The 26,687-nt window shown below is 49.2% G+C and overlaps 1 protein-coding gene across 2 annotated transcripts; it reads left to right on the forward strand.

The window, feature by feature from the left end:
• Positions 1-357: 357 nt before the first annotated feature.
• On the forward strand, positions 358-24,387 carry CSNK1E (casein kinase 1 epsilon). 2 transcript variants are annotated; one of them, XM_057420462.1, is made up of 11 exons: positions 358-643; positions 4,767-4,854; positions 10,832-10,942; positions 11,096-11,244; positions 11,937-12,165; positions 18,454-18,624; positions 20,736-20,884; positions 21,384-21,576; positions 21,666-21,808; positions 22,185-22,250; positions 22,807-24,387. In XM_057420462.1, exons 2-10 carry the CDS (start codon positions 4,779-4,781, stop codon positions 22,215-22,217), a joined length of 1,254 nt encoding a protein of 417 aa, XP_057276445.1. In that variant the 5' UTR covers positions 358-643; positions 4,767-4,778; the 3' UTR covers positions 22,218-22,250; positions 22,807-24,387. The 2 variants fall into 2 exon arrangements, with proteins under 2 accessions (XP_057276445.1, XP_057276446.1); XM_057420463.1 differs by having other exon boundaries at positions 361-643; positions 21,669-21,808.
• Positions 24,388-26,687: the final 2,300 nt, after the last annotated feature.

Genomic DNA, 26,687 nt, shown 5'->3' on the forward strand with positions numbered 1-26,687 from the left:
GGTCTTCCTTGCTTGGCATCTGCCACCATCACGATGGGACCCATTGCCCTTGTGTGAACATCCCTACGGAGGCCCATGACCCTGCTGTGGTGGCAATGGCACCATACTGGGGCTGCCCCACAGCCCCCACCGCCGTAGGGTGCAATGTATGGGTTGTTGCCCCACTCTCCCCCTCAGTGCTCTGCTGAGGAGAAACCTTCAGTGGGGAGCCCGGAGGCCGCTGTGTAGAAGAGTCCCCCCAAACCCACCTCTTGTATAGGTTAAGCCACCCCCTCGCCGGCGCTGAGGGAGGGCAGCGGGAACGGCGGCGGGCTGCTGCGCCTTTAATGGCGGGCGGAGGTGGAGGAGGAGGAGGGTCGGGGCTGCGTTGGGTGACATCAGTGGGTTTGGCTCCGGGGCTCAATGGAAACTGGGTGAGCGCCGGGCTGTGCTGAGCACACGCCGGCTGGAGGGACGGCGAGCGGGCGGGAGGCGGCAGGCAGCGCCGCGCCGCGCTGAGCCAGCCGAGCTGAGCGAAGGAGGGACGCGCCGGGCACGGCCGCCACCAGCCCTCCCCAATCCTCCGTCATCCTCCCCGCCGCGGCCGCCTGGCCCCCTGACAGCCGGCGGAGCAGCAGCCCCACACGGCCCCCTTCCCGTCAGGGTGGGTATGGGGGGCGCCCGCCTCCATCTTGGGGCGCAAACCCCGGGGGAAAGGCGGCCCCTCCGGCTCTTTGTGTGCGCGGAGGGAGGGGGAGGGGGCGGGGAGCGGAGGGCAGGGCGCGATGCGCTGGGCTCGGGGGGGTGGCGGCGGGGGACAAAAGCCCCTTTGTGGGGACGTAGGGAGGGGGGAACCCCCTCCCCAAATTCGCCGCTACCGGAGGGGGTTCCCCCCATTCTCCCCTTTCCTCCTGTTCTCCCCCTGCCGGGCCCTGCCGGCGGGGCCGGGGTGAGTGGAGAGGGGGGTCGGTGCTGTTCTCTGCGGGGGGTAGCGGGGGTCCCTGTGGGGGTCCGCCCCATGGGTGGTTTAACCCCCCCCACCCTCCTTCTCACTGATGCTCCTTGTCTCCCTCCCCAGTGCCTCTCAACGCCTGTTTCGGGGGGTGGAGTTGTGCGTTTAGAGGGGCTCGGTGCTCCCTTTGTGCTGGGGGGTCGGTGGCCGCGGAGGTGCGGGGGGGGGGGGGGGGGGGGGGGGGGGGGGGGGCGGTACGGCGAGAAGTTCAGCGCCGTTCCCGGGGGTGGCTGCTTTTTGTTACCTACCCGGAAAAATAACAGCCCGGGTAAGGCTGCCTTCGCGTAGTGTTTTGCCTGTAGGGGGTGGGGGTGTAAGGGATATATTTATTATTATGATCATTTTTTTGTCCCCTTTTCCTGTTTCCCTGTTGTGGCTCTTTCTCCCTCGGATGTAGTGGTCCAAATGCCCTGTACATGGGGTTTGTAACCCCCCCCCTCTCCTCCCCATCTATTTTGCTGCTCTCCTTTTTGTAAGTGGGAAAGGGTCTGGAGGGGTTTGGTGTTTTGCCCTGCAATCAAAACGTATTTTTTCTTCTTTTCCTTCCCGTTTTTATTTTGGCCAGTTAAAATTATTGCTTTGCCAGCCTCTTCCTTTATTCCCTTCGCACATACACACACACAAAAAGCCATGTAAAGTCTTTATGGTCTATGAGCAAAGCAGCCCCCACTCCCCACACTTGCACTGAACGCTGGAGAGGTGCTGGGCTCGGCAGCCTCCATTATGGAGCTGTGGGTTTGGTTTTGTGTGGCTTTTGCTAGCCAGGGCATCTTCTCACTCCCGACCCCCTCAGATGGCACTGAGGTGGCCCTCCTGTCGTGTGTGTGTGTCCCCTGTACCCCCACCTCCTCCGATGATCCGTGTGTCTTTGGTCGCCATCGGCGCTGGCACAGCAGTGCGAGATCAACTCTTATCGTGTGTTTATATAATGGCCTTTGTGCCTGTACGTGGGTATTTTATGTTATATAAAAGGGGATTGGTGCAAAATGGTGTGTGTGGGGAAGGAGTGCTGGTGGCTGGATAGTAGGATTGGTTTTTTTGTGTTTTTTTTTGAGGCTGTGTAGTATATTGTAGGTGTCTGTGTAATGTTGGCTATTCATGTATGCAAACGCTCATGCAGAGCACACACTTGCTTTGAGGTTGTATGTGTGTTAATCCCATATGGAAAACTAAATGGTTTAACTAAATGATTGCCCTGAAGCCCCCGGGAATGCTGCTTTGGCTGGAGAGCACAGGAAGGGTGGCAGGTCAGGGGGGGTTAAACCTGCTGGGGGGAGGGGGGAGCTTGAGAGAGGGATGACTATTTATTGTACAAGTATAGATAATATAGGAAGAGTGCTGTAAATTTGATCTATAATAATATAAATTTTAGATGTAAATTTTTCTTTCTTCTCGTAATAGTAGACCTGAAGATCAGATGATAAGGGCGGAAGCTGTAGCTGGTGGGTGTATCTGTGTGAAGTAAAAGCAAATGTGATCGATGTTTGAACTCCTGGAGCAGTTGTGGGGGGAGTGGGATGTGTGCCCTGCCCCCTTACCATAAATCCAGGCTGTTGCTCTCTGTCTGTCCTACTCCACCCTGGTTTTCTAAGCACACTTGTGTGTGTGTGTGTTGGGGGGGGAGGAGATAAGGCAAAATGACAGCTGTTCCAGACCATGGTTTTTCACTCCATTATCCTGCTTCCCGCTTCCACCACCTCACCCCGAAGCATTTTTTAGATTCCCCTTTGGAGCCTGTTGCTTAATCAGCTAGAAGGGCTGCTGCCTCCTTGCGCGAGTAACCCTTCCTAACCTGGCTCCTGCCTGTCCCAGAAGGGTGGGACCAGATTTAGGCTTGAGACTGTGGTGTTGCAGAGCAGTAACTGCTGTGCCGTGGTGCACAGAAGACCCCACCAGGGCTTACTGCCTGGTCTCTTGGGTCTCTGCAGCTTGTACTCGCCCGGCTGGGAGTTGCACTGGAGTGGAAGTGCTCAGAGTTCGCAGGCCATGATGGAAGGAGGTTGGAGAGCTGTCTTCCTGACAGTGGTGTGATGGGTTCCTGGGGACACAGACCTTTGATCACTTATTGGAGTAGGAGTGTAAGCAAGTCAGATGGATGTTAATGTGGTTATACAGAACAGCAGGCAGCGGATAAAAATCATGTCTGTTTGCTGCACCCTCACCCAGGTACGCCTGCCTCCTGGTTTGGTTCCCAAGGCTCTGCCTACATTCCTTGTAGTAAGAAAGTCAGAAATAGCCACAGGGTTTTGTAGACTTTAGGCACACAGAAACCCACATGCATAAGTAAATACTAGGTGAAGGGACTCCACCTCTTTTGAGTGTTTTGTGTGTAGTTTCTGGTGACTGGAGCTCTGTTTTCAGGGTTCACAATGTCCCCTGAATGCCTTGATAGGATTATTTCCCTGTATGTCTCTGCAGCCCGTCCATTCCTCTTTCTGTAATCCCATCTCCTGGGGCAGGAGAAGCAGCTCTGGGTTTATAGTGTGCCCAGAATCCTATAGCTGGGATTATTTTTTTTGTGCTTGTGTCTCACAAGGCTGTTCCTCTCTCCCTCCCTTCTCTTTCTTTCCTTCCTTCCTTCCCACCAGCTCCAGCAAGGGAAAGTTCCTCTCACCTACTTGTGAAAACATGAATCATTCCTCACCTTTCCTGTCCCCAACAGGCTCTGTGTCTGCATTTTGTACGCTAATAATGTGGCATTGCATAAATTAGGAGTGTAGCAAATCCCTCTAAGAGGAGATGTGTTTGCTGTCTTGGGAAGAGCTGCGGTTCCTAGAACAAGTTGGTGGCCATGGAAGGCGTGAGGGAATGGGGGCTGTTATGGGGGAAACTGCTGGAACTGTTTGGCTGAGGTGCAGCAGCAGAAGTTGAGGTTGGCAGGGAGAACTCTGTGGCTGTGGTCCTTCCTCCTAGTTGGTTTTATGTGGAAGGTGAGTAAGCTAAGCCTGGGCATGTTGATGGGGAATAGCAGGTCAAAGGGTTAGCTAATCACCTTGGGTGAAGGGATGAGGAAAGGCCTGAGCTGCTAAAAACAAACTGCTGGCACACCTGGGTAGGCAACAGAAATGGAGCAGCTCAGGTAGACCAAAGGAGGCAGTGATCCCTTCAGCAGAAGTGTTTGGAGATAAGCAAGTGGCATTCTTAGTCAGTGCATGCCTCCAAGGGTGCAGTTCAGCGAGATGTCTCCTCCCTGTCCCATGTGCTGGCCCCCACCTAGAAGCAATGGTGTTGCTTGCTCCTGGCAGTCTGTCTTGCAGCCCTTGGGTCCTGTGCTTCACCACCACTGAGGTGCTGATGTGGGGCTGGGCCAGAGAGCACTCCTTCTCATAGGGTTTATTATGCCTGTTCCTTTTGGTGTCTCAGGAGGTTACCACTGTCGTGGTGCCAAGTACTGTAGGTTACAAGGAGCATCTCTCTTCACAGTAGTATCACCTGCTGAAACCTTCTTGGGAGGGATTTCCTGGGCCCTTCCTTTCCTCTTCCCCCAAGCCTCTGAACAAAATGGTGGGGAAGAGATTCAACCCTCCTTTATTCGCATAATGAGAACATGGAAAACACACTTGAAAGGAGCATGTTCCTGTAGCATTTCTAGCTCATGCTGTCCCTCGACATACAGGAGGTCAGGAGAGGTGATAGGCTATGTAGAAGGTGAAGTATTTCAAGATTAAAAACTATACCCAGCCTCTGGGTGAAGTGGGGAGGTCTTTTCTCTAGTCTTGCATGATTCACTTCCTGTTTCTGCTCTGACCCGCAATTTCTCTGCTTCTTTTCTCAGCACGACTGAACCATGGAGCTTCGAGTGGGGAACAAATACCGGCTGGGCAGAAAGATCGGCAGCGGCTCCTTTGGGGACATTTACCTAGGTGAGTGTGAGTGAGTCTGTCCATCCACCTGCAAGGTTGTTTTTCTCAATTACATCATTGTTTCGGGGTTGTTTTTCTTGCCTGTTGGTATTTGTGGGCACCATGTAAGGTTGGAGGTGGTGCAGAGAAAAAGAGCTTCCAGGAATACCTGCTAGTTGCTGCTGGTTTCTGGTGGCAAAGAAAGTGGGATGAGCTCAGCTTTGCCTTGCAAGTATTGGATACACTGTGGTGTTTGGTCAGACTGATTTAGATTTGAACTATTCAGGGCACATTTGTCATACACCCAATTCCACCTCTCTTCCTTTTCTTGAGCTTTGGTGTGTGCGAATATAAACTCCGTAAAGAGCGGGTGGTGGAAAGGGAGGAGGTGGCTGTTCTGTCAGGGTAAAAGGTGTAAAGTTTTGGGAAGATTGGTAGTGGAAGAGGTGGTCCAGCACCTGTGAGAAAATGGTGTGAGACCAGGAGGTACAAAACAGGTCAGAGAGGCTGGCCTGGTTAAAGTGCTGAGGTCCAGATCAGTTGTGTCTGTAATGGGATTAGTTAATGTCTGGAATGACCTGAGCTGGGAGCTCAATGGACAGAGCCCATGAGGCGCTGGGTTTCCTGTTACAACAGCAGGTCACTTGGGGAGAAGTTCTCCCAAGCCAGCATGCTGATGTGTAGATTTGTGCCCTGATGCTTTGCCTACTGGTGTTTTTATTGGCTCAGACCATGTGGGGCCAGACTGGAGAGACTACCCAGTAGCCTGATCAATCACTTCATGAGAGCTGGTGTGGCTCTATCTGTCATCTGGTTCTCACCACTACCTGTTTAGCTGTAGTCCTGCAGGCCAGCAGAGTGATGGCCCTCTCCCTTCTTGGTGTTTGCACCCTTTTGAGTACTTGCAGGTGGTCGTTGTGTGCTCCTTGATGATTCATTTCTCAGTTAAGTTGTATTTTGCTTCCCAGTACATTCACTGCTCCTCACTCTTGCTGGTCCTTCAGTTTTTCCCTGTTTGTCCATCTGGTGAGCAGCTTGGAGCCTACACAGCATTCAAGGTGTGGCATTCCCAGTGCCTGGCATTGAAGGGCTACCCTTGGGTGATCTGTAATGTGATGCTTCTGTATAGGCTTTGGGTCTCCTTGGCTTCCCCCATCACCAACACTATCAGGTTGCAGAACTGGCCTTAGTGCACTGTCAGCTGTATTGTAGGACATCTCTTCCAGGATCTGTAACATTTTCCCAACCTTCCCCAAGTTCCTTTCACTGAATACCTCTAGTTTATATTACTTTTCCCTGTGTTTGTAAATCACCTTCTGTTTTCTACCTCTGGCTTTTATCTCCAGTTCCTTCTTGTTTTATTATTCTCTCTTGATTGGTTTTGGCAGCCTCTCTTGATTAAGTATCCTGTGGGAATCATCAGTAATAGGCTTTGTTGCCACCTTTATCCAGAGTGTGAACAAAGATGATAAATAATGGATCTGAGATCCCAATTCCACTGCATGCTGCCTTTGCTGCAGCCTACTCCTGTATGCCACTCCTCTGTGGCCCTCCAGCCAGTTAGTGACTTGGGTTACAGTGCTTTTAATCCCCAGGTGCTAGGGATTGAGGAATGATAGCCCAGGCACAGCACTTTCCACCTATGCTAATGCTTGAATCCTTCCAGACCCTTTAGGGGTCTGGGAGTCTCCCAGGCCCTGTACTGTCCTATGCTAGGACAGTGGATCTTGCCAAAACCTCTGGGGTACACGTGGAGAAAAAAGGGAGGTATTAAATGATGAGGCCTGAGACTGTATTCCTCTCTATCATGTAACAGATCTTCCACCTCTGCAGAGGGGGGGCATGGAAATGAAGTGGAAGGGGTTGTGCCTGCCTTGCCTGTAACCAAACAGCATGAGAGGCAGAGGAAGCCCCAGTGCTTTCCTAGCTTGGTGAGCACAGTGGGATGCCTCCATCTGCCAAGTTCAACCAAGTTACTTGAATGCAGTATCAAAGCCCTTGTGATGTTCATTGAGGTGCAAGCCAGTGTGTTTTGAAGCAGTGATAGCGAGACTTGTTGGAGCCTGGGTGACTCCCCAGCCTGGAGGGATCGGGCATGGAGTCTCTGATGGTGTGTCTGGAGGACGCTTGTGCTCATGCTATCCTCTCACGGTCTGTTCTGAGACAGAGGGACTCATTCATGAGGACTTCTCTCCCACACCAGATTCACCTCACAGTTGTCGCAGTATTAGTGCAGAGATAGAGCAGGGACAGACAAGCCTTGTCCCTGTAGATGAGCATGGGCTGTGCAGTTAATCCCCATTTCTTTCTTTCAGGATGTTAGTACCTTCACCTCTGTGACTAGTGGGTACTGTTCGCTATGCTCTTTGGGATTTGTTTTGGGGTTTTCCTGTCAGAAGAAAATGTGAAATTGTACATGGGCAGACACAAAGGATGGGCTCCTGCTAATTGTCAGCTTGGGTTTAAAGCACAGTGCTTTACTTCCATGCCCTACCTTGTGGGGATGGATGTGGTGGGGGGGTATCCTCCCCATGTTGGTGTGGGAAGGTGGATAATGAGACTGGGCCTTGGCTAGCCCATTTGTCTCTAAAAATGCTCAATTCAGAAGAGCAAAACCCGATTTGGAGAGGAATTGCTGAGACCTTTGTGCCATCAGAAGGGTGCTTTGTTGGAGGTATTGGCCATGAGGCAGGGCAGGGTTGCTGGACATGGTGAGAATTGTCAGGCCAGGATGCACATTGGTGGTGGAGAAAAGCTGGGCAGACAAAGCATGCTGGGACCTGCGCTGACTGGGGACAGTTCCTGGTGGCAGGCTCCTCCCTTGCTGGGAGGGGAGTGCCTTCCCTTTGTTTCCTGGCCTGTTAACTCTCTCTCGCCCTATCTGACTTCTTCCATCTGTTCCCAGCCCTCCATTCTTCCTTCTCGGAGCCGTAGGGATGAGAGCAAGCAATGGGGAGAGCGGGGGGGGGGGGGGGGGGGGCTTGTGCCTTTTGGCTCGCCGGATGTGCAGGGAGGGCGGTGTTTATTGTATCAGGCATGCAGCAAGGCTTCCACGCTGAAAAGATCCTGTTTAGCCAGTGACATCCTCTGTCCCTGGGGCTCCGTTTCAAACAGCTTGTGATGAATGAGTTGAATTTGTGCAGCCCCCACAGCGGAGCGAGACTGGGGGTGGATGTAAGGAATTATCCCCAATCCTACATGCGTCTCTCGAGTGGCTGAAGCTAGGCAGGCTCTGCTGCATTTGTCTGAAACGTGATGCTTGCCACCCTGGAAAGGGAACAGAGAACTGTTGCTTTTGTACTTGTATCTTTAAAAAAGATGGTGGTTAAAGCATGGAACAAAGGATCTGAGAGACTCCTTCCCTTGAATTCCCTCCTCACATGTGGTAGCCTCAGTCTGGGTAGATCTCCAGCCAAGAAATGATGGAGGGAGCAACCTGAAGCCATAGTGGGGTTTGGGAAGCGGGGTGAGCATTCGGTTGGTGACCCCCTGAGCAAAGAATAGCTCCTCATTGGTCCTGCTTTCACCATTCGAGGTCATGGGGTTGTTGTTTTTTTTTTCCTAGGAGACTAACACCTGTGTTTGGGCAATGGGGAGTGTGGGGCTGAAGGCCATGTTGGTCATTTGAATAGCATATTCACATTTTGCAGAATCTTAAGGTGATGCTTACCCCTCCTGTCCCTTTTCCTGCTTTACATGCTCACAGATAACACTCCCCACCTGCAGACAGCCTAGTAGATGAATGTATCATCATCTTCCTAAACACACAGGGTAATGTGGAGACGAGAACCCATTCATCTTTCTACTGTTCAACTTCTGGGGGGAGTAGGGTTCATTCGAAATGCTAATGCTACTGCTCTTGAAAATCAGCAAGACTCATCATTGCTTGTGTGTCAGCAGATGGATTAGGAGAGGGAAAAATCCCTTCAGGGGGCAGACAAGGGAGCTGCTGCAGGGGATTTGGAGGAAAGTCTTCACAAAGGCAGGGGAAAGAGATGTGAAGGAAGTGCTATTATTTTTTGGATGTCCCGGCTGTTGCCATGTTGAATGAGGTCTAGTGACTGAGCACTAATTTTAAAGGTAGATACTAGTGCAGGGTAACATTCTTACTGTGATCAGAGACCCTTGTCGTGCTCTTTTCCTCCTTGCACTCCTGATGCTTGCAAGAAGGGTCCTGTGATGGAGTGAAGGGAATGTACAGACTTGTTTTGCTGGCCAGCAGTTTCTAAGTGGAAAATGCCAGATCTTTCACAAAGTTACCATTGGAAAAGTGGCTCTAGCTCTCAGGATGGCCTTTTCCCTTTCCCCGTTCCTGGATCTTGAGTAAAAACCTTTATTAAATTCATCCAATTGCTTCTCCTTCCCTCCCTCAGAGCACTCTAAATAATTCCTCTCCCTCCTTAGTGTTTACAGCCTTCAAATACTTGCAGACTGTTGTCATGTCCCATTCTTCCTCCCCACCCTTCTTAGTTGTATGTCTTGTCTATGTTACATATTTAGCTCTTTTAATCTTTCTTAGTAAATCAATCCCTCTAGGCCCTGATGGTTTTTGTTCCTCTCTTACAAATTCCTAACAGCTTGTCTGTCTCGACCCGGCGCTGTAATATCTAGATGACGTCTTTTTTGCTAGTAGGCAGCTCTTGGCTAACTTTGTTTACAAGCCAGAATAGTTCAACAGGCGATGGATCTCCTTAGGATCCAGAGGGGAAAATGGATCCAGTTGTGTGAACATTCCCTTTTTCTCTTTGGTCCCTGGCTCGAGGCGATGGGTGGAGAGATCTATCTGCAGGTGTCCCCGTGTACTCCGAAAGCCTTATCACAGGGATCAGGAGTACGAATTAACACGACCTACTAAACTAGCTATGGGTTATCTGCAAAACATCACCTATAACTCCAGCTCATATTTAGCGTGTATGTTCTGGAGTAGTTTATTTCATGACAGTGTTCATAAGCTCCTCAGTATCAGAGATGCTCTCTGATTTGTGTTTGAGTGCAACTTTCACTAGTTCCAGGTATGAGAAAGGGCTTCTCTGTGTGTATGCGGGGCAAGCATGGAAGGGGAGAGAGAAGCAAGTCCTGAGTGTCATTCCCATGACCTGTGTACAGATCTTCATTCTTTCCATTTTAGGATGATGTGAAACATCTGGAATACTCTCAGCTGGTACAAGAGAAAGACCAGCCTGTTCCTCCTTTGACAGTGCACTTTGGGACTAGAGTGCTAGCTTTCATGGCTGACAGCTCAGTTCTTTTCAGAAAGATGGCATGTCAGGTGGTTTTGTGTCATTGCAAACTATTTAGCAGTACCTTCAAGGCATCTGAGTCGCTTGATTTGGTATCAGATTCAGTTTACTTTTCATGCTTCTAACTTAAGGTATAGCAGATATGTCTGTTGGCAAAGGATAAAGGTAATAGTAAAGCCCTCGGGAGAGGGGAAAAGCTGGGGAGACAGGAATTGTCTGTATTGATCAAGTCAGGGCTGTGGGGGAAAAAAAAAGGTAGCTGAGAATGTTAGTAGTGTCTTCTCCTGAACTAATTGGCTCTGTTGACATGATGTACCCGAGGAAACCAGTAATTTAGCTGGGCAAAAGGTATTCCATATCCCTGCCTGGGGGCTTGCTTGGGTTCAGGCGGTAGGTACATGATCGTGGACAGGTAAAACTTCCACTCAGTTCAGGTACTGCTGATACGTAGAGACTGACCTCCCAAAGCCTGGCACTTTTTGAGACAATGGAGCAGTTAACATGTTGTAGGACATTGTTCTAGCCTGGCTGCAGGATCAGAGTTGGTTTCTCATTCATGTGCCATCCTCTGGGCTTGCCTTTGCAAATGGCAGTGCTGAAAACACTGTGTGAAGCTGAAGAGGCTGATTCTCATTTCTGTCACAGAATAAATTTCAGGGCAAGTCTTAAGATTTTTGGCATCTGTACAGGCCTTGTTAAAAGTGTTTAGCTTCAGTGGAAGCTTGCACAATCTTTATTTTACCCTCATTTCTATGCAGGAGCCAATATTGCAACTGGTGAAGAGGTGGCCATCAAACTGGAATGTGTCAAAACCAAGCATCCCCAGCTCCACATTGAAAGCAAGTTCTACAAGATGATGCAGGGAGGAGGTGAGATGGGGAGAAAAGGATGGAGCTGGGGGAGTGGTTGAAGAAGGAAATTATTCTGGAGGATCTTGGAAAGGAAATGATTTGGTGTTAGATACAGTCTTCTTAGCCGGGGATGCAGCAGTTCTGTGGGCTTAATATTTCTCTTTTCCCCAGTGGGTATCCCCTCCATTAAGTGGTGTGGAGCAGAGGGGGACTATAATGTGATGGTGATGGAGCTCTTGGGGCCCAGCCTGGAAGATCTCTTCAACTTCTGTTCCCGCAAATTTAGTCTCAAGACAGTTCTGCTCCTGGCAGACCAGATGGTGAGTTTCCTCTGAAGCATTTGTGCCTACTCTCCTTTTCCATGCCTTTTTGTTTTTTTTCTCCTCCCATCCCCTCTGCTCAAGAACTGTTGTATCCCAGGCTTTTTCCATTTAGCAGTAACCAGCTGCCAGGTTTTTATTTCTTGATGAAGCTGGGGGCATGGAACCTAGACACTGCTGGCTTTTCCTGATCTCCATCCTTCCTTCCATCCCCTGCTGCTTACCCTGTGTTAGCTTTGAATGCATAGATGCTTTTCCCTGAGTGATGAATGATTGGCACTGCTACCTACCTCAACTCAACTGCCTATGGCCTGGGTTTAAGACCTGTAGTTGTTTGGACCCTCTTCCTTTCCTGTTGTTTGAAAGTTGACTGGTGTCAATGCTGAAGCTCAGAGTTTCAGTCCATACAGACCTGCTTCCTGTCCTTCCTTGTGGTGGTAATGGTGACCTCCTCAGATTGAGGACTGGTGTAGGGGGTTGAATTCTGTCTCTGTCTCCAGATCTTTCTGCCCCAGAGGGTGTCTTTTCCTTGGCTATCATCTCTGATATTCTCTGCAAAGTATCCCTTTCCGTGCTCTGACAGGCCAGTGTCCTGGACCCGGACAGGGTGCTGCTTTTAACGACATGGTTATGATATAAGTTTCCTTCTTGCTTGTCTCATTATTTACTCATTTCTTTATTCTCCCCTCCAGATCAGCCGTATTGAGTACATTCATTCCAAGAACTTCATCCATCGGGATGTAAAACCAGACAACTTCCTTATGGGCCTCGGCAAAAAAGGCAACCTAGTATACATCATTGATTTTGGTTTGGCCAAGAAGTACCGAGATGCCCGGACCCACCAGCACATCCCTTACCGGGAAAACAAGAATCTGACTGGCACAGCCCGTTATGCCTCTATCAACACCCACCTGGGAATTGGTGAGCCTGCTGTTGCCCCACTTGGGGCTTTCCATGGGAGGCAGTGTGTCCCCAGAAGGAGGGGGTTGAGTTCTATGCCTGGCTCTGCTGCTGACCTGATTTGAGATGGTGGCCAAATAACTTGGCTGTCAGGCCTGTGTTACCTCTCCTGCCTTTTGTGGCACTCTGAGCTCCTGAAGACAGAAATTGTCTCCTGGTATGTGTCTGTACACAGCTTAGTACAGTGGGGCTTTATTTAGAATCAAGGCTCTGGCCTCCCCAGGTCTATTGCTCCTAACTGCCTTGCACAAGTCTTGCAGGCTGATTAGTTATGTAAAGGAGACATTCACAGGCATGAAGCCTTTAGGGATATTTGAAATTGAAACCTTTCTTGTTGACTCCAAAGTGCCTTCATCAGTGATTGTTCTGTAGCTGTCAGCTGGAAGAATGCAGGCCCACTGTAATATCCTGCTACCCACCACCGAGTATGGGGGTAGTAGCCATGTGCTGGAAATGTACAAGAAGCTGAAATAAGGAAGGGCTTCCTGCCACCTGGACATGCAGGTTTTGTGATTGAGGAATAGTTGTCACAGGTCTTCAAAATACGGATGTGTCTGTAAACCACACTGACCTGTTCGCCACAAAAATGAGTGAGGCAGCTTTAGGGAGGTAGGGCTCTGCTTTTAGTGTCTATGATTAGTATTGTGGAGATAAAACTAGGCTGAGAAAAGTGCTGAGAGTTGAAACAGGTCTTATATTGGCAGTGGCCAGTGTCTCAGGTGCAGGTTAGTACCCGCTGCCCTTAAATTTCCTGAAGTCATCTAAATGTTGTCTTGTGAATGAGCCCTTGATGCATAATACTTGGTAGCTGCAAGGAACAGAGGTGAGAACCTGATGCAGTTTTCTCTTCTGTTCCCTGGCCAGAAACTTCTCTCTGGTGTGTGATGTCTTCCTTCTGCTAAACTTTATCCACAGTGTGAGACTTTCATAGTTAACTGTAGGGCCTGTTCTGAGCAGGCTGACTTGGTTCTGCTACTGATAGGCAAATCCAAAGAGCAGAAACATGGAAGCTGCCCTGCCTGTGGACCCAGGAAAGTAGCTACTGTGCTTGCAGCTCATTTTGCATCTCTGGGAGACCTTCCGAGGTGAATAAGCTGGGAATTTGAAAAACAGAGCAAGGAACTCAAACCTTTTAAACTATCAGCTTCCACAAGATTCCATGTCCTCATTCTTCCTAGGGAAAACTCCCCTTGTGCAGATGGTTTCTCAGAAATCTGGAGTCAAGACTTGCCCTGCAGAAAATAAAGCAATTTCCCAATCCCTTCCTTGCTTCATACTGTATAACTGTACACTGAAAATGCTTTATTTATATCGAAATGAGGAGTGTTGTGTATTGAGAGTGGGCTGTGATCCTGACCTCTTCCACGTGGTAAAAATAGTTCTTGTAGAGCTTTTCTAGTTGGTCTTCTGTATTCTGGCTTGACCTGCGTATATATAACTGACTCTCCATTGAACTCTCAGTCAAAATTTCCACAGCTGTAGTAACTGCCAAAGGAGACATGCACAAAATAAGTCTCACTACTATGTCTGTCGATTCTTTTGTGTGTGCCTGCTCTGTCTGAACTGATCACAGGAGGCTCAATGTCTGGTTGTGGGGTTGGGTTGGGTTTCTTGGTTGTTGTTTTTTTTTGTTTTTTAAGGACTTTATTATTCATCCCACCCCAACTTAGCCCTTTACTACTGGTGCTTGGCTTGAGCAAACAATGCCTGAACACTAATCCAAGGGCAAGTTGCATATGCCACCAGTCTGAGCAGAGGTGTTGCTCTCTTCATGGCCTTTGCTTCAGGAAGGTCTGGGTGTGAGCTACTCTACGCAACAGGTCTCGGGTGTATTATCTCCATGTTGTAGATAGATAGTTCCCCTGCATGGCATAAAGGTTACATGGCTTGCCTGGAGGAAAGGGGATGGGGGTGTTGGGGTTGCAGCTGGAGTTCCTGTTTCTCAAGACCTTGGCACAGGGTGTGTGACAAGCACGTTTGTGAGTTAGCAGCATTGCCATGGAAACCATCACTCTGAATTTTTTGACTTTTCAGAGACTAAATTCTCTGTCTTAATGCTACATTAACGTGGTTTAGGGAGAAGGAAAGAACCAGGTGCCGGGGTATTCATGTGACTGGAATAGCAAATGAATAAATGACTTTATTTGAATGTGCAAGCTAAGGGTTGGGCATTCCGATGTCTGGAAGAAACGCATTCTTTTCCCAGTGACCAGGGGGAAAAGTAGGAGGCGAGATTGGGGAGGGCTTCCACAGCTGGAGACTTGCTGTGGGGGGAGTCATTAGACTGTACAGGCTTTGGTTCATGCATTCCAGTCAATTTTCACATGCTCTGGGGATGAGAGTCCCTTGCACCCTATGGAGCTTGTAAAGTCTGAAATAGATGCCCAGGGGTGCCCAGGAGACAGTCTTGAAAGAAGCCTGGTGGGCTCTGTCTGGATAGCAGGAGACTGGGGGTGGGAAGTTCCTGCCCAAATGCAGTCCTGCATGGTTTCAGTGTAGGCTGCGCAGATCATCAAGTTCTGCTCATCTTGCCCTCTGTCTCCCATTTTGGATTCTTCTGTGTTCTTAAAGGCTGTTGCCATGCCTGGGGAGAGAAAAGGGAAGTGTAGTTCCAGCCAGCATTTGCAAAATCGGATCTAAGTATATAATCAGGAAAACATTGCTTGGTTAAGATGGCTTGCATTGGGCTGGCTCCAGCAAAGACAGCTAATTTCTAGGGAGTCCTGCATGGGTGAAAGAGCGTCCCTTTGGATAGGATCAGAGGTGGAGGGAAGCACTGCCCTGGGGGACCAGGAGGCACTTTCAGCTGCAAAGAAACAAGTTTTGTCATGAACCTTCTGTCCATGGCAGCCAGTCCTCAGTCTTCTGTCTTTGCCCAACCGTGCCTTCCTCAGGTGTCTTGCTGTCTTGCTATTCACCCCTGATTCAGCTCTTTCTGAGGACCCTGCTTTGGGAAGGGAGTGAGGGTGTGGGCTGGCTGGGAACCTCCCTGGGAGTGGGAGGGAACTGGCAGGAGATGGCTTGCAGAGTGGGTTGGGTTTGAGGTTATGCTGGGTTGTGGGGGGAAGCAACCTCCTGCTTTTTATTGGAAGAGGTTTTGTGAGGGAGGGAAGAAAGCATCTTATAAATGTAGCAGTTCCTCATGTACTGCAGGAGAGCCAAGAAGCTGAACTAAAATGGAGAGAAGTGTGGTGTGGAGTCACAGGTCAGGACAGTCATCATGCTTCTGGACTGACTTGCTCTGGGCAGGCATTCATGTCACTGGTGTTTTGCTTTCTCTTTTCAAACTGTAAAGTGAGATAGATAACTTCCCCGACCCCACCGCATCCCAGGGATGCCGTGAGAGTTAGTCAATGATTGTCAAGCTTCTAAAAGTGGAAAGCAGTGATCTTAAATAATATTTCTTTGGTGTGTAAAGGTGAACTTTTTTTTTTTGCGAACTCCAATTACTCCACTTTAATTACTCCACTTTTGCTGTCTAATGTTACCTAGTGTCTTGAGGATGTTCCTATATGAAGCCAAGCCTATAAAAAATAAAAATGGAGATGTGTAATAGTAACTGAAGATGAAACAAAAAAAAAGGAATGTAATTCAGGATGTGGTAGTGTGGGTTACAGGTGAAAGACAGCTACAATGTTTTGAGGTAGCTTGACAACTGTAACCCATGAGCCTGATGCTTCAGGTTCCTCATAGGTTTAGTCTCACTGAAATTGTTTAAGTGGGCTACAGTGACCACATATACCTGAGGTACTGGACACTGGGGATGCAATTCAATCAGGCATTTATCATTCAGCATTTTAATAATGAGGTGTTGTGCTTGCAGCTGTTTTCTGTCATATTGCTGTGTTAAGGCACAGATGGGGTGTGTTTGCATGCATGTAATAGATACTAGTAAGCTACCCAGTTTGGCTTTGTAACCTCTCTCGTTGCCTCTGGTAAGAGCTTGTAGTATCCCCCACTGACTTCAGGCTGCCTAACCTCAAGTCTCTCATTCTGGCATTCCCCAAATCACTAGGACTGTGCCTGGCCGTATGTTTGCAGAGCATGTCCTGTTCTGGATGGCTTGGCAGATGTGCTCAAAGCTGCTGTGCTCCACACAAGTGGAGGCATGTGGTCCAGCCTGCCCTAAGCAGTGGGGAGTTCAAGCAGGATTTTGGAGGCAAGATCCTGTTTTATTCCTAAAGAGTTGATTTCCTTGTTCAGTCTGTTTCTTTGATTCCTGACCTGCCTTTCCCTACTCTCTGAGGGGCACAACCATGCTGTAGACAGGGAACCCATAGTTACAGGCTTTCAAGCTACAGCATGTATAAGTCAGGGGATGGCAAATGGCAAGACTGAGGTTACCTTCATCTCCTCTGCTTTCAGGCCCTGGATGTGTATTCTGACTCCATTTCCACATGCCTTCTGTCTCGGGATGTAGGTTATTATCAAATGTTGTCTAGTTCTATTTATTTGATATACATGGTGTGTAATTGCAGCCCTCTGAGACTACACATATCCCAGCCTTTGGCCAAATGCAGACCTGGATTTCTTTTTCCCTGCTCCATCCATAGCATCTAAGCATCTTCCAGCCAGTTATCTTTGGCAGCAGCCTGATAAGATTAGGAAGTATTAGCCCCTTTAAAGTGGGTAACTTGAGGCAGTAAGGTCAAAAAATGCTGTTAGTTTGTGCATGCAGAAATAAGACACTTTTTGGGCATCTGCAAGGCTGCTTTCTCCTCTACACCTGTCTTGGAACATGGCATTTTTATGGCATTTCATGTGCTTTGACCCAAAGTCCCTCTCCTCTCAGTAACAGTGGTGAGCCCACACTAGGGAGATTGAGAGATGCAGGAGGAAGAAAGGCCCATGGTGAGCCACAACTTGTGTTGGTACACCTGGACATCTAGATCTGCAACATGCTACAGCTACTCCTTCATTAGGGTTCAGCTCAGCTAGCAGAGTAAGGAGTAGCTGGAATAATCCACTGGCCTTAGAATGGGGCAGGTGGTGGCATGTAACTAATACTGACAGTTAACCCACAGACTAATACATAATCTGCAGCATCTTCCAGGACATGGCACTAAATCCAGCAAAATAGGCTGCAGTAGTAAATTAATATAATAGATGAATCTCTCTAGTCTTTCCTCTGCTCCTGTACTCTCCCTCAAGCCGTATTTCACCTCTGTTACCTATGTAAGTTGTTCTCTTCAAGATGTAAAAAGTGGGTTTTCTTTTGGGGGGGGTGTGTGTGTGAGGAGAGAGGGGAAGAAGGGTAAAGAGCTTCTTGCTTCTTTTTATAGATGAATTTGTAAGCATGTTGGTGTTGCTGGGAGGAGTTTCACAACTTAACCAGTCAGCATTTCCAGTTGCTGAGGTTCTGCATCAACTCCATCTTGAGCTAACTTGAAACTTAAAATGGCTTGGTTATTCCAGAGAATTAAGTTCAATGTGGAATGTTTTTGTTTATGAAACAAAACAATTGTTTCCTGAATAAGTGTCTAAAAATGGGCCCATAAAATGGTGTATTAAGGGCAACCCTTGCTCCAAGTAGAGTTGGCAGTGAAGCCAGTTAGACAGTCATTCCTCATTTGGAGGGGAACCTTTGAAAATATACCTCTGTATTCATACCTGTTTCCTCCACAGCTTGAAAAGTGCCACCTCTCTGGAAAGATCATTGCACAGCATTGCATGTTAGGCTTCTCTAAACTATCAGCAGTTACTTACCACAAGAAGGGGTCATTAATTCCCTATTTCTTCCCAGTGTAAAGAGTATCAGCAGGTTAATTAGAAGATGTGTTTGACAGGGTTTGTTGGGCTTACCTCTATTAGCTTTGGCTTCCTGTGACTACTTCAGTTGTGACTAATCCCCAGGGTGAAGTGGTGTAGTATCATTCTGGGTGGAGAAGTGTAGGTGCCCTTCCTCTGGGACCGGGAAGAGCAAAGTAGGCAGTGTCGCTGCAGTACTTCTTAAGCTGTTGAATTCTTGCGTGAATTAAGGCTTGTCTAAGGAGGTAGTCAGAGTAATTATTTATTTATGAAGTGGGTTGGGCTCCTTGGGGAGAGGAGCTCTTTAACTCTTGCAGGATGAACATCCTCACAGGAATTTGTACTGGAACGTCTCCTACAAATTTGTCTATCCATAGGAACCTACCAGAGAAAAGAAGGAGGTTGTTTCTTTTGTTCTGTGTTCGCCTCCAAAGCTGTGTGATTGCCAAAGCAGTTTTGGTTGCTGCTCACTCCTTGCACCTTTGTAACTTCTTCTCGCAGAGCAAAGTCGCCGCGATGACCTGGAGAGCCTGGGCTATGTGCTCATGTATTTCAACCTGGGCTCCCTGCCCTGGCAGGGCCTCAAGGCTGCCACCAAGCGCCAAAAGTACGAGAGGATCAGTGAGAAAAAGATGTCAACGCCCATCGAGGTGCTCTGCAAAGGGTACCCTTGTAAGTGCTCTGATCTTGATGGTTGTCTTGTCTGATGTATGGCTTGCTCTCCTGCTGGAAACCCCGTAGACTCTTGTACCTAGTAGAGCCTAGTACCCCAGGACCAGGATGTGCTGCTTACACCAGTGATGAGAAGAAGAGATCAGTAGTGATACAATTCTGTTTCAGAAGCGGGAAACATATTTTTGTGGAGAGTCAAGCCTTGTGATATTAAGTGCAGAGAGTAATGAGAGGGATCTTTAGGACCTTATGAAAGGCTTGGAAGCGGGGTGGACAGTTAGGTGAGAAGGTGTGCTAATGGTCCTCAGTTTTTACTGGGTAATGAGAATGAGGGCCAACTGATGAACCCCAGAAATAATCAGGCAATAAAGTGGTAAATGAAGCTCTTTGTAGTTAAAAGTGGAGTGATATCTTGAGAGGCGAGAGAAGGCTAGGTCCTTATGTCATATGCAGAATAGTAAGCTCTGAGCTGACGAGTGCTGCTCACCAGTGAGCTGTTGAAGTTAAAATAGGTGGTGCTGTGAAAGCAGTGACTATACTTTGTGGCTGCTGGGTGCTAGGAATTACTTGGGAAGAGAAGAGACCTAAACAGTGTTTATAAACCCATGGTCCGTTTGCACCTTGAGTGCACTGTGCAGCTCTGGTCCATCCCACTATTTCTGAAAGGGTGCAATAGAACACGCTTGGGGAAGACTGGCTGGAAAGCTGCCTGGCAGAAAATGCTTGTACTAGAAATAGCGTAGCCAGCAGAGCCAGGGCAGTGGTTATCCCCCTGTACTCTGCATTGGTGAGGCTGCCCCTCAAATCCTGTGTTCAGTTCTGGGCACCTCGCTACAAGAGGGGCATTGAGGTTCTGGAGTGGGTCCAGAGAAGGGCAGTGGAGCTGGTGAAGGGTCTGGAGCGCAAGTGTGATGAGGAATGGCTGAGAGAACTGGGGTGTTTAGTCTGGAGAAGAGAAGGCTTAAGGGGACCCTTATCACTCTCTGCAGCTACCTGAAAGGAGGATGGAGCGAGGAGGTGGCTGGTCTCTTCTCCCAAATAACAAGTGATATGACAAGAGATAACAGCCTCAAGCTGCACGAGGGCAGGTTTAGACTGGATGTTGGGAAAAATTTCTTCACCAAAAGGGTGGTCAGGCATTGGAACAGGCTGCCGAGGGCAATGGTGGAATCACTGTCCCTGGAAGTGTTCAGAAACTATAGATAAGGCCTTCAGTGATACGGTTTAGTGGTGGCCTTGGCAGTCCTGGGGTAAAGGTTGGACTTGATGGTCTTAAAGGTCTTTTCCAACCTGGTTGATTCTATAATTCTAAGGTCCGGGAAAGGGCCAAAAGGGTGATCAGAGGTGAGGTGATTTTTGTACAAGCAGTGAGTTAGCTGGAACCTGGAGAAGAGTTGCTTATAGAGAGATGATAAAGTCTGCACTCTTGCTATGCCTCCAGAAGTTTGGATGAGAGCCGATTGTTTGGGGTGACTGAGTTTTTGTATTGGACGAGAAATGGAGACCCTGCTGGCTTCAAAACAGAATGGTGTGGTTCTTCATACAGTCAGTAATAGACCTGGGGAACTCTTTCCTAGAACATACTGTGGATACTTAAACCTTACAGGAATTCAGGGAGAGACTGGACAACCATCTGGAAGAGGGATCCACTGAGGGTTACTAAATCATTAATTAGAAACTACATCCAGATGAGGAAGTTCCCTGATCTGAAAGTAGGTAGAAATTGGGCTAATGTCAATGGAAGTGTCAGATGTGCTTGCCCATCCTAGCTATCTGCTGCTGGCCACTGCTTCAGACAGGCTACTGAACTAGGAGCTTTCCAAGCACACCTCCAACTATTCTTCAGGCTTGCATTCTTATTCTCCTTCAGCAGAGAGCGAGACTTGCTACCTCTCGCTTGCAGAAGCAGCCAGAAAAAGAGAAGTGTGAGCATTTCCTCTAGTAAAAATAGGCATGGGGTCTTCTCAGTGGCCAAAGCACTGCAGTAAGCAGGCTCTGTGTTTATGCCATCCTGGGCCAGCACATCACTGCTGAAAGGCTGCAGCAGCTCTACAGTTGTACAAGGGGGGCTGGATGGCATTCAACAACCAACTGTTCTCTGCTCCCTCCAGCTGAGTTCTCAACATACCTCAACTTCTGCCGTTCACTGAGGTTTGATGATAAACCTGACTACTCCTACCTGCGGCAGCTCTTCCGCAACCTCTTCCACCGCCAAGGCTTCTCCTATGACTATGTCTTTGACTGGAACATGCTTAAATTTGTAAGTGTGTGTGGTGAAAGGGCTGGAGGGACGGGGTTGGTTTCTGTGTCATGAAGATGAGGGAGGAAGGTTGGAAACTACCTGCCATTTATACTTTACCCCTGGTGAGCACCTTGAGAAAGGGGACCGGGTAGAGTAAGAAGAGACAGAGCTGTTTGGTGCCAGCTAAAGGGATACTGCTGCTGTTGTGTTAGTGTGTCTGATGGAGCACGTATGTCAGTAGATCTATAGCTGTAGGTAGGTAGAGATGATTTTTCAGTAGAGAACTGTAGTTGGAGGTGGGACACAGGTGGATTGCAATAACAGCTGAAGTACTATATGCTGTCTTCCCTGTTTCTTCATGGAAGAGAATGAGTCCCTCTCTTGGTGGACTGGAAGATGCGCTTTGGGGTTGGAGCTCTGCTTGCTTGGTGTGATGGAGCACCATGTGTGTTCTGTCTGGGGCTGCTGCTGTCTCTCCCACCTGATAGCCCTGTGTGATGGTTTCCCCTCTCCTCAGGGAGCAGCCCGGAACCCTGAGGACATGGATCGGGAGCGGCGAGAACACGAGCGCGAAGAGAGGATGGGGCAGCTCCGGGGGTCAGCCACACGAGCACTGCCTCCTGGCCCGCCTGCTGGAGCCACTGCCAACCGTCTGCGCAATGTCACTGAGCCCATGGCCTCCACCCCCACCTCCCGAATCCAGCAGTCCGGTGAGTGGGGTGGGAGAGCTGGGGGGAGGTTGTTGGTTGGAAACCAAAACTATTGACCAGTAACCTTGTCTCGCATCTCTTTGCCCCAACAGGAAACACATCCCCCAGAGCGATCTCAAGAGTGGACAGGGAGCGGAAGGTCAGCATGAGGTTACACCGAGGAGCTCCTGCCAATGTCTCTTCATCTGACCTCACAGGGCGGCAAGAAGTGTCACGGATTTCAGCGTCACAGGTGAGTCCCTGCTGCGAGGTTCATGGCCTTGGCCTGCATGTCCCACAAAGACTGTGGGCCCCACGGTGGATTTTACCTGATCTGATGGACCTGACACGAGCCTGAAGCTTCTAGCAAAGGGGGATGGTACCAAATTATGCCTTCACTCTTCAGTTACGTATTTTCTGGAGGCCATGCTCATTACTGTCATCTTAGGTCTGCATGGCTTGGAGTAAACCTTCATCTGGTTGTCTTCCAGCATGCAGTGATTTGGAGAACTGGAATCATAAACTCTTGGGAGGGAAGATCTCCTGAAGGAAGTGTGCAGCCTCTGTTATGGTGTATTTGGTGCCTTTTTCTCTTCATCCCTTCACTTGCTTTTCCTTTTCTCTTGTAGACAAGTGTGCCATTTGATCACCTTGGGAAGTGAAAAGCAATTGCCACTGGACCAGTGTTTGCTTAGGTGAGCCTGTCCTTGTGCCTGGGGACCAAGGATGGAATTGATGGCATAAAGGATTAGATTAAGGCTGTAATGTTGGTGTGGGAGGGTTGGTACATTTCCTTTTCCTCTGCCTTAGTTTGAGATCTCTCTTGGCTTCAGAGGGAAGAGTAAGGTTGGCTGCCAAAAACCTTGAGGGGCTGGATTATCTTTGGATGTAAAGATCATTTCTATTTCTCCAGGGAGGGTGAAGGAGGGTGAAGAAGGTGCTGGGCCAGGAAGTGATTTCATTAGTTCCTAATGAAGGCTTTTTTAAGCAGTGTGATAATGCTGGGGAGGAGGGTGCTGAGCATGTAATCAAGTGTGTGAGGCTTTGCACAGCTGGCAAGTGCCTCTTGTAGAGGAAACGGCAGTAGCTGGACAAGGTAACTCTGAGGGGTGGCAGGAGTGTAGAAGAAAGGGCTGATTTGATTAGTTATACTCCAGCTGGCACTGGAAGTGCTGAGAAGAGCCTTTTCATCTAATATCTCTTCCCTTTTTCTCTTTTTTTTTTTTTTTTTAAATTTTATTCCCTTTCTAGTGTCTTCACTGTATTTTTCTTTTAAAAAACAAAAAACCCCAAAAACAAAAAAATTTAAAAGACAAAAAAAAACAAACAAAAAAATGAACCCCAAACCACCTGACAGAATTTCTTTTTTGCCAACGAGGAGGAGTCGAGCTGTGCCCCCTGCGCTGGTGTCAACCGCTTCTGAGGGGGCTGCCTCTATCCCCCCAGCACCAGCGCCTCGAGGAGCTGACGACGTGGGAGCCATGTGGGAATACCTCCGCTTCCCCCCACCCCAGCCCTGCAGGGCCCTATCCCCAGTCCCTTCTCCTGACCCTCTGCTCCTGGGTTTGGTTTCTCTCTTTTATTATTTGTTTTGTCCTTCTTCCTGGGATATCTTCTCATAATTTTTTATTATCATTATTTTAAAATCATATGGTTTCTAGCCATATAAATTTTAACTTTGCTCTCCTGTTTTTCTGAGGGCAGGGGCTGGTGGGGTGTGGGATTTTTTTGTTTTGTTGTTCTGTTTTGTTTTTTTTTTTTTCCAGGAGCTTTGTGGGCCAGGAGGGAATCAGATTCCAGCCACACTTGATGGTAGAAGTCTGATTTTATTATTTTTTTTAATTATTATTATAACAGAATTTATTTTCTCAAGCATTAAATGAATTTTAAGCTGTGAGGGGAATTGTGGCAACAGCCTAATCATTGACTCGGGCTTTCTTACCTTGGGTGGCTTCTCTGCGTCTTTGTTTCTTCGTCTGTTGGGAGAAGTGCCGGACTTCCCTGATCTGAGCAGTCCTCACGCGCCGAGGAATCTTGATGGAGAGGCATCTGGTCCCGTGGAGGATGGGAAGGCTGGAGCTGAGATACAGGGACAAACACACTTCCCATCCCTGCAGTGGGGTCTCATTTTTTTTTTTTTTTCCTTGTCTGGCTGTGTGTGGTTTTTCTATTTTATTTTTTATTTTTAATTAAAACCTGGTTTAATTCCTGCGGAGAGAGCGCGGGACTCGAGGAGAAGAGAGGGGCGCACAGAAACTGGAGTTGGGTGTTCTTTCAGAGCGATGGCTCTTGCTCTCTCCTTCCCTCATGCGACCCCGAGTAAGATCCATCGTACATGCACAATCCCTAGCTGCCCTCTCCCACCTGTCTCCCTTTCCCTCTTCCCCCCCTACTTTAGTTGTTTTTTAAATATAATTTAGGAATACTCAAGCTGCTTTGTGGCACTTGGGGCTTTGAAACACAATGATCACCACTGCGACCTATGGCCTGTAGCAGACACACAGTCACTGTAGTGTGGAGCCGATGGGTTGTTGGCAGGGTGGGGAGGGAGGGGTTAGTCTTTGTTTTGTTTGTTTTTATCCTTTCTATTTAACACTTTATTTTTCCTCCCTATTTTTTTTCCTAATTTATTTACCCCTCTTACTGTCTCTTTTTTTTTTTAATTAAAGAGCAAAACTTTTTATTACTTTGTAATTTAAAAAAACAAACAAAAAAAAACCTGAAGAACTTTGGGGGGGGATTTTGTACTTTTTTCCTGTGTAAATATTGGACTTTTTTGAGCTTTATCGTGGTTGTTAATTTGAAGTAATAAAGTAGAAAATGATAAAGTGACGCCAGCATCTGTCATTCCTTCCTTGCCTGACCTCCTTGCTGGGAGTGACATCTTACACGCAGGAAGTGCTGTCTTGGAGCTGAACCTGAGATCCTGATTTCCAGGAACAACTTTGATCATAATTACTGGAAAAAAGACACAGGGCTGGAAGTGCCTAAAAATAAACCCGGGCAGATCTCTGCCACTGCGGCCTTGGAACAGTGAGAACAGCTATGTGAAACCTGATTCAGGATCACTCGGTTCCTGGATTTGAGCCTCTGCCGTCCCATGCGTCTGGCCTTCCGGAGGAGAGGGATGGGACCTTTCCATGCTGTTGACTTTCCATGTGCACCGAGTTTGACAGAGGTGGATCCTGTGGTTTGTGTTCCCTTGCTTTCTGCTGTCCCCAGACTTAAATCATGGAGGAAGGGGAAAGGAGAAGGGTTGGAGCAGCAGCCTCAAGCACCAGATGACAACAACGTAAAGGGGCAGGTGCTGCTTTGGTGTCTGCAGTGGTGTGCTTTGTGTTTCTCTTTGATTGCTTGACATGTACGGTAGTAAATTACTATGTTTTAATTCTGATTTATTTCTAAAGTGCTGTCCCTATCGTTATGCTTCCTTGGGGTACTGAGACAAGAGGCCTGTTTCTTGTAGGCTGTGTAACGCTTGAGTTGGGTTTTGATGTTTTTTTTCTCCAGAAACAGCTGCTGGGAATAAATGATTAGATCTTGGTGACTCTGCAAGCTCTTCCAAGTCATCTTGAGCAGGAAGAGCTGCTCCTTCAGTTGCCTGCTGCAGATGAGCGAAGGAGGGTAGTTCAGGGCAACACAGGGTATTGTCCTGTTGCCTCTAGTTCTGCTTCCATTTTGAGTTTGTTTTTTGAGGGATCAAAAGTAAGTGGGACTGGTTTGGGAGATACGGAGTAGGAGCTGCGTCGGTGTATCTCTTTGAAAAGAAGGGCAGCAGAAAGCCTGATCCTGCATGTTTTGGGTGGGCTATTGCCTCTTCTTGCTACCACGGTCCTCCATGCAAGCAGGGTGCTTGTGTACTAAAGGTTTTAGAGCTTGTGTTTGGGGTTCTATTATTCATTTATGTTGAAACTCCCCTGTTCTGGCTTGAGCAAAGGTGCACCTTACATGTATGCTTTTCCTTGGAACTTTGGGAAAACTAGTTCTGAGGTAGACGTGGAAATCTGTGCGGCTCTTCCTTAGGGCTGCGCTGCTCGGGGCCGGCCTGGAGGGGGACAGAGCTGCTGGAGCGCTGGACATTCCGAGGGAAGCGCAACCTCCCGCGGGTCAGTTGAGCTCAGCTACTCCCCTCCCCGGGCTGCGGGGAGCTGCCCCTTTAAGAGCGGGGAGGTTACGTCACCCTGTTCGGGGAGTGGGCGTGGCGCGCCGTGCGCAGGCGCGGAGGGCCGGGGTGGGCCCGGCGTCGCCATGGGCTCCTGAGGCCCGCAGCGCCCCCGCGCCGGTGCCGGCGCCCGCCCGCCGGGCAGCGGGGCAGGGCCCGACCCGACCCGACCCGACCGTTCCTCACCCCAGCGGGCTGGGACCAGCTGAGCCGAGCCCCGCCCGCCGGCAGGTAAGACGTGGCGGGGGCTGAGGGGCCTCGATGGCGGGGAGGGGTGCTCGGTAAGGTGCCCACAAACTCACCTTCCGCCCCGCGTCCCCCGCTGCGGTAGCGACCTCCGCTCCCCATCTCCCCACCCCACAGTCCCTCCTCCCTTTCCCCGGCGTGGCCCTCACGGTCCCCCCGATGCGGTCCCGCAGCCCCGTGCCCTCCCGGTGCGGCCCCCTCTCAGCCCTTCTCCCCATTCGCCCGGCCAGCCCGCGCACGTTCCCCCGATGCGTGTGCCCCGTCCCCTCCTCTTCCCCGTGTGTGGCCCCCGATGTTCCCTCTCCACGTACGCGGCCCCCACAGCCTGACCCGTCACGCGCGTTCCCTCTTGTGTGGCCTTTATACATACACACGTACCCCCCGTGCCTCCCCACAAGGTCCCAGTGCAGTCCCCACAACACCCCATCCCCTCATGTAGCCCCTTCTCTCCGCTGTGTCCCTGCTGCAGCGCATCCCGTCTCCCCATGCACACACACACGTACGGTGCTGACACGCTTCGCAGCGGCGTTAAGTGGCTGTCACTGTCTGCAAGGGTCGGCTTGGCTCCAGGTTTGTGTTTGCTGTGCCTCTGCTGGTTCAGGCTGTATGGGCACCACGGGTAGGTGTGTGAGGAGGCTGTTACTGTGCTCCTGTACCGTGGGTGAATTACGATGGGTCTTGTTTGGATGATCATGGTGGCTCGAAACGTCAGGGGCTCCATGAG

This window comes from Pezoporus wallicus, unplaced genomic scaffold, assembly GCF_028554395.1.
Source record: "Pezoporus wallicus isolate ANWC-B61680 ecotype Strahan unplaced genomic scaffold, APGP_CSIRO_Pwel_v1 contig_2871, whole genome shotgun sequence".
Taxonomy (NCBI): domain Eukaryota; kingdom Metazoa; phylum Chordata; class Aves; order Psittaciformes; family Psittacidae; genus Pezoporus; species Pezoporus wallicus.

Excerpts from the sequence above, each read along its gene's own strand:
- CSNK1E (XM_057420462.1), top strand. The coding sequence starts at position 4,779 with ATGGAGCTTCGAGTGGGGAACAAATACCGGCTGGGCAGAAAGATCGGC. Across the intron at positions 10,943-11,095 it reads CAAGATGATGCAGGGAGGAG|TGGGTATCCCCTCCATTAAG; the intron begins GTGAGATGGGGA and ends TCTTTTCCCCAG. Across the intron at positions 21,809-22,184 it reads CACGGATTTCAGCGTCACAG|ACAAGTGTGCCATTTGATCA; the intron begins GTGAGTCCCTGC and ends TTTCTCTTGTAG.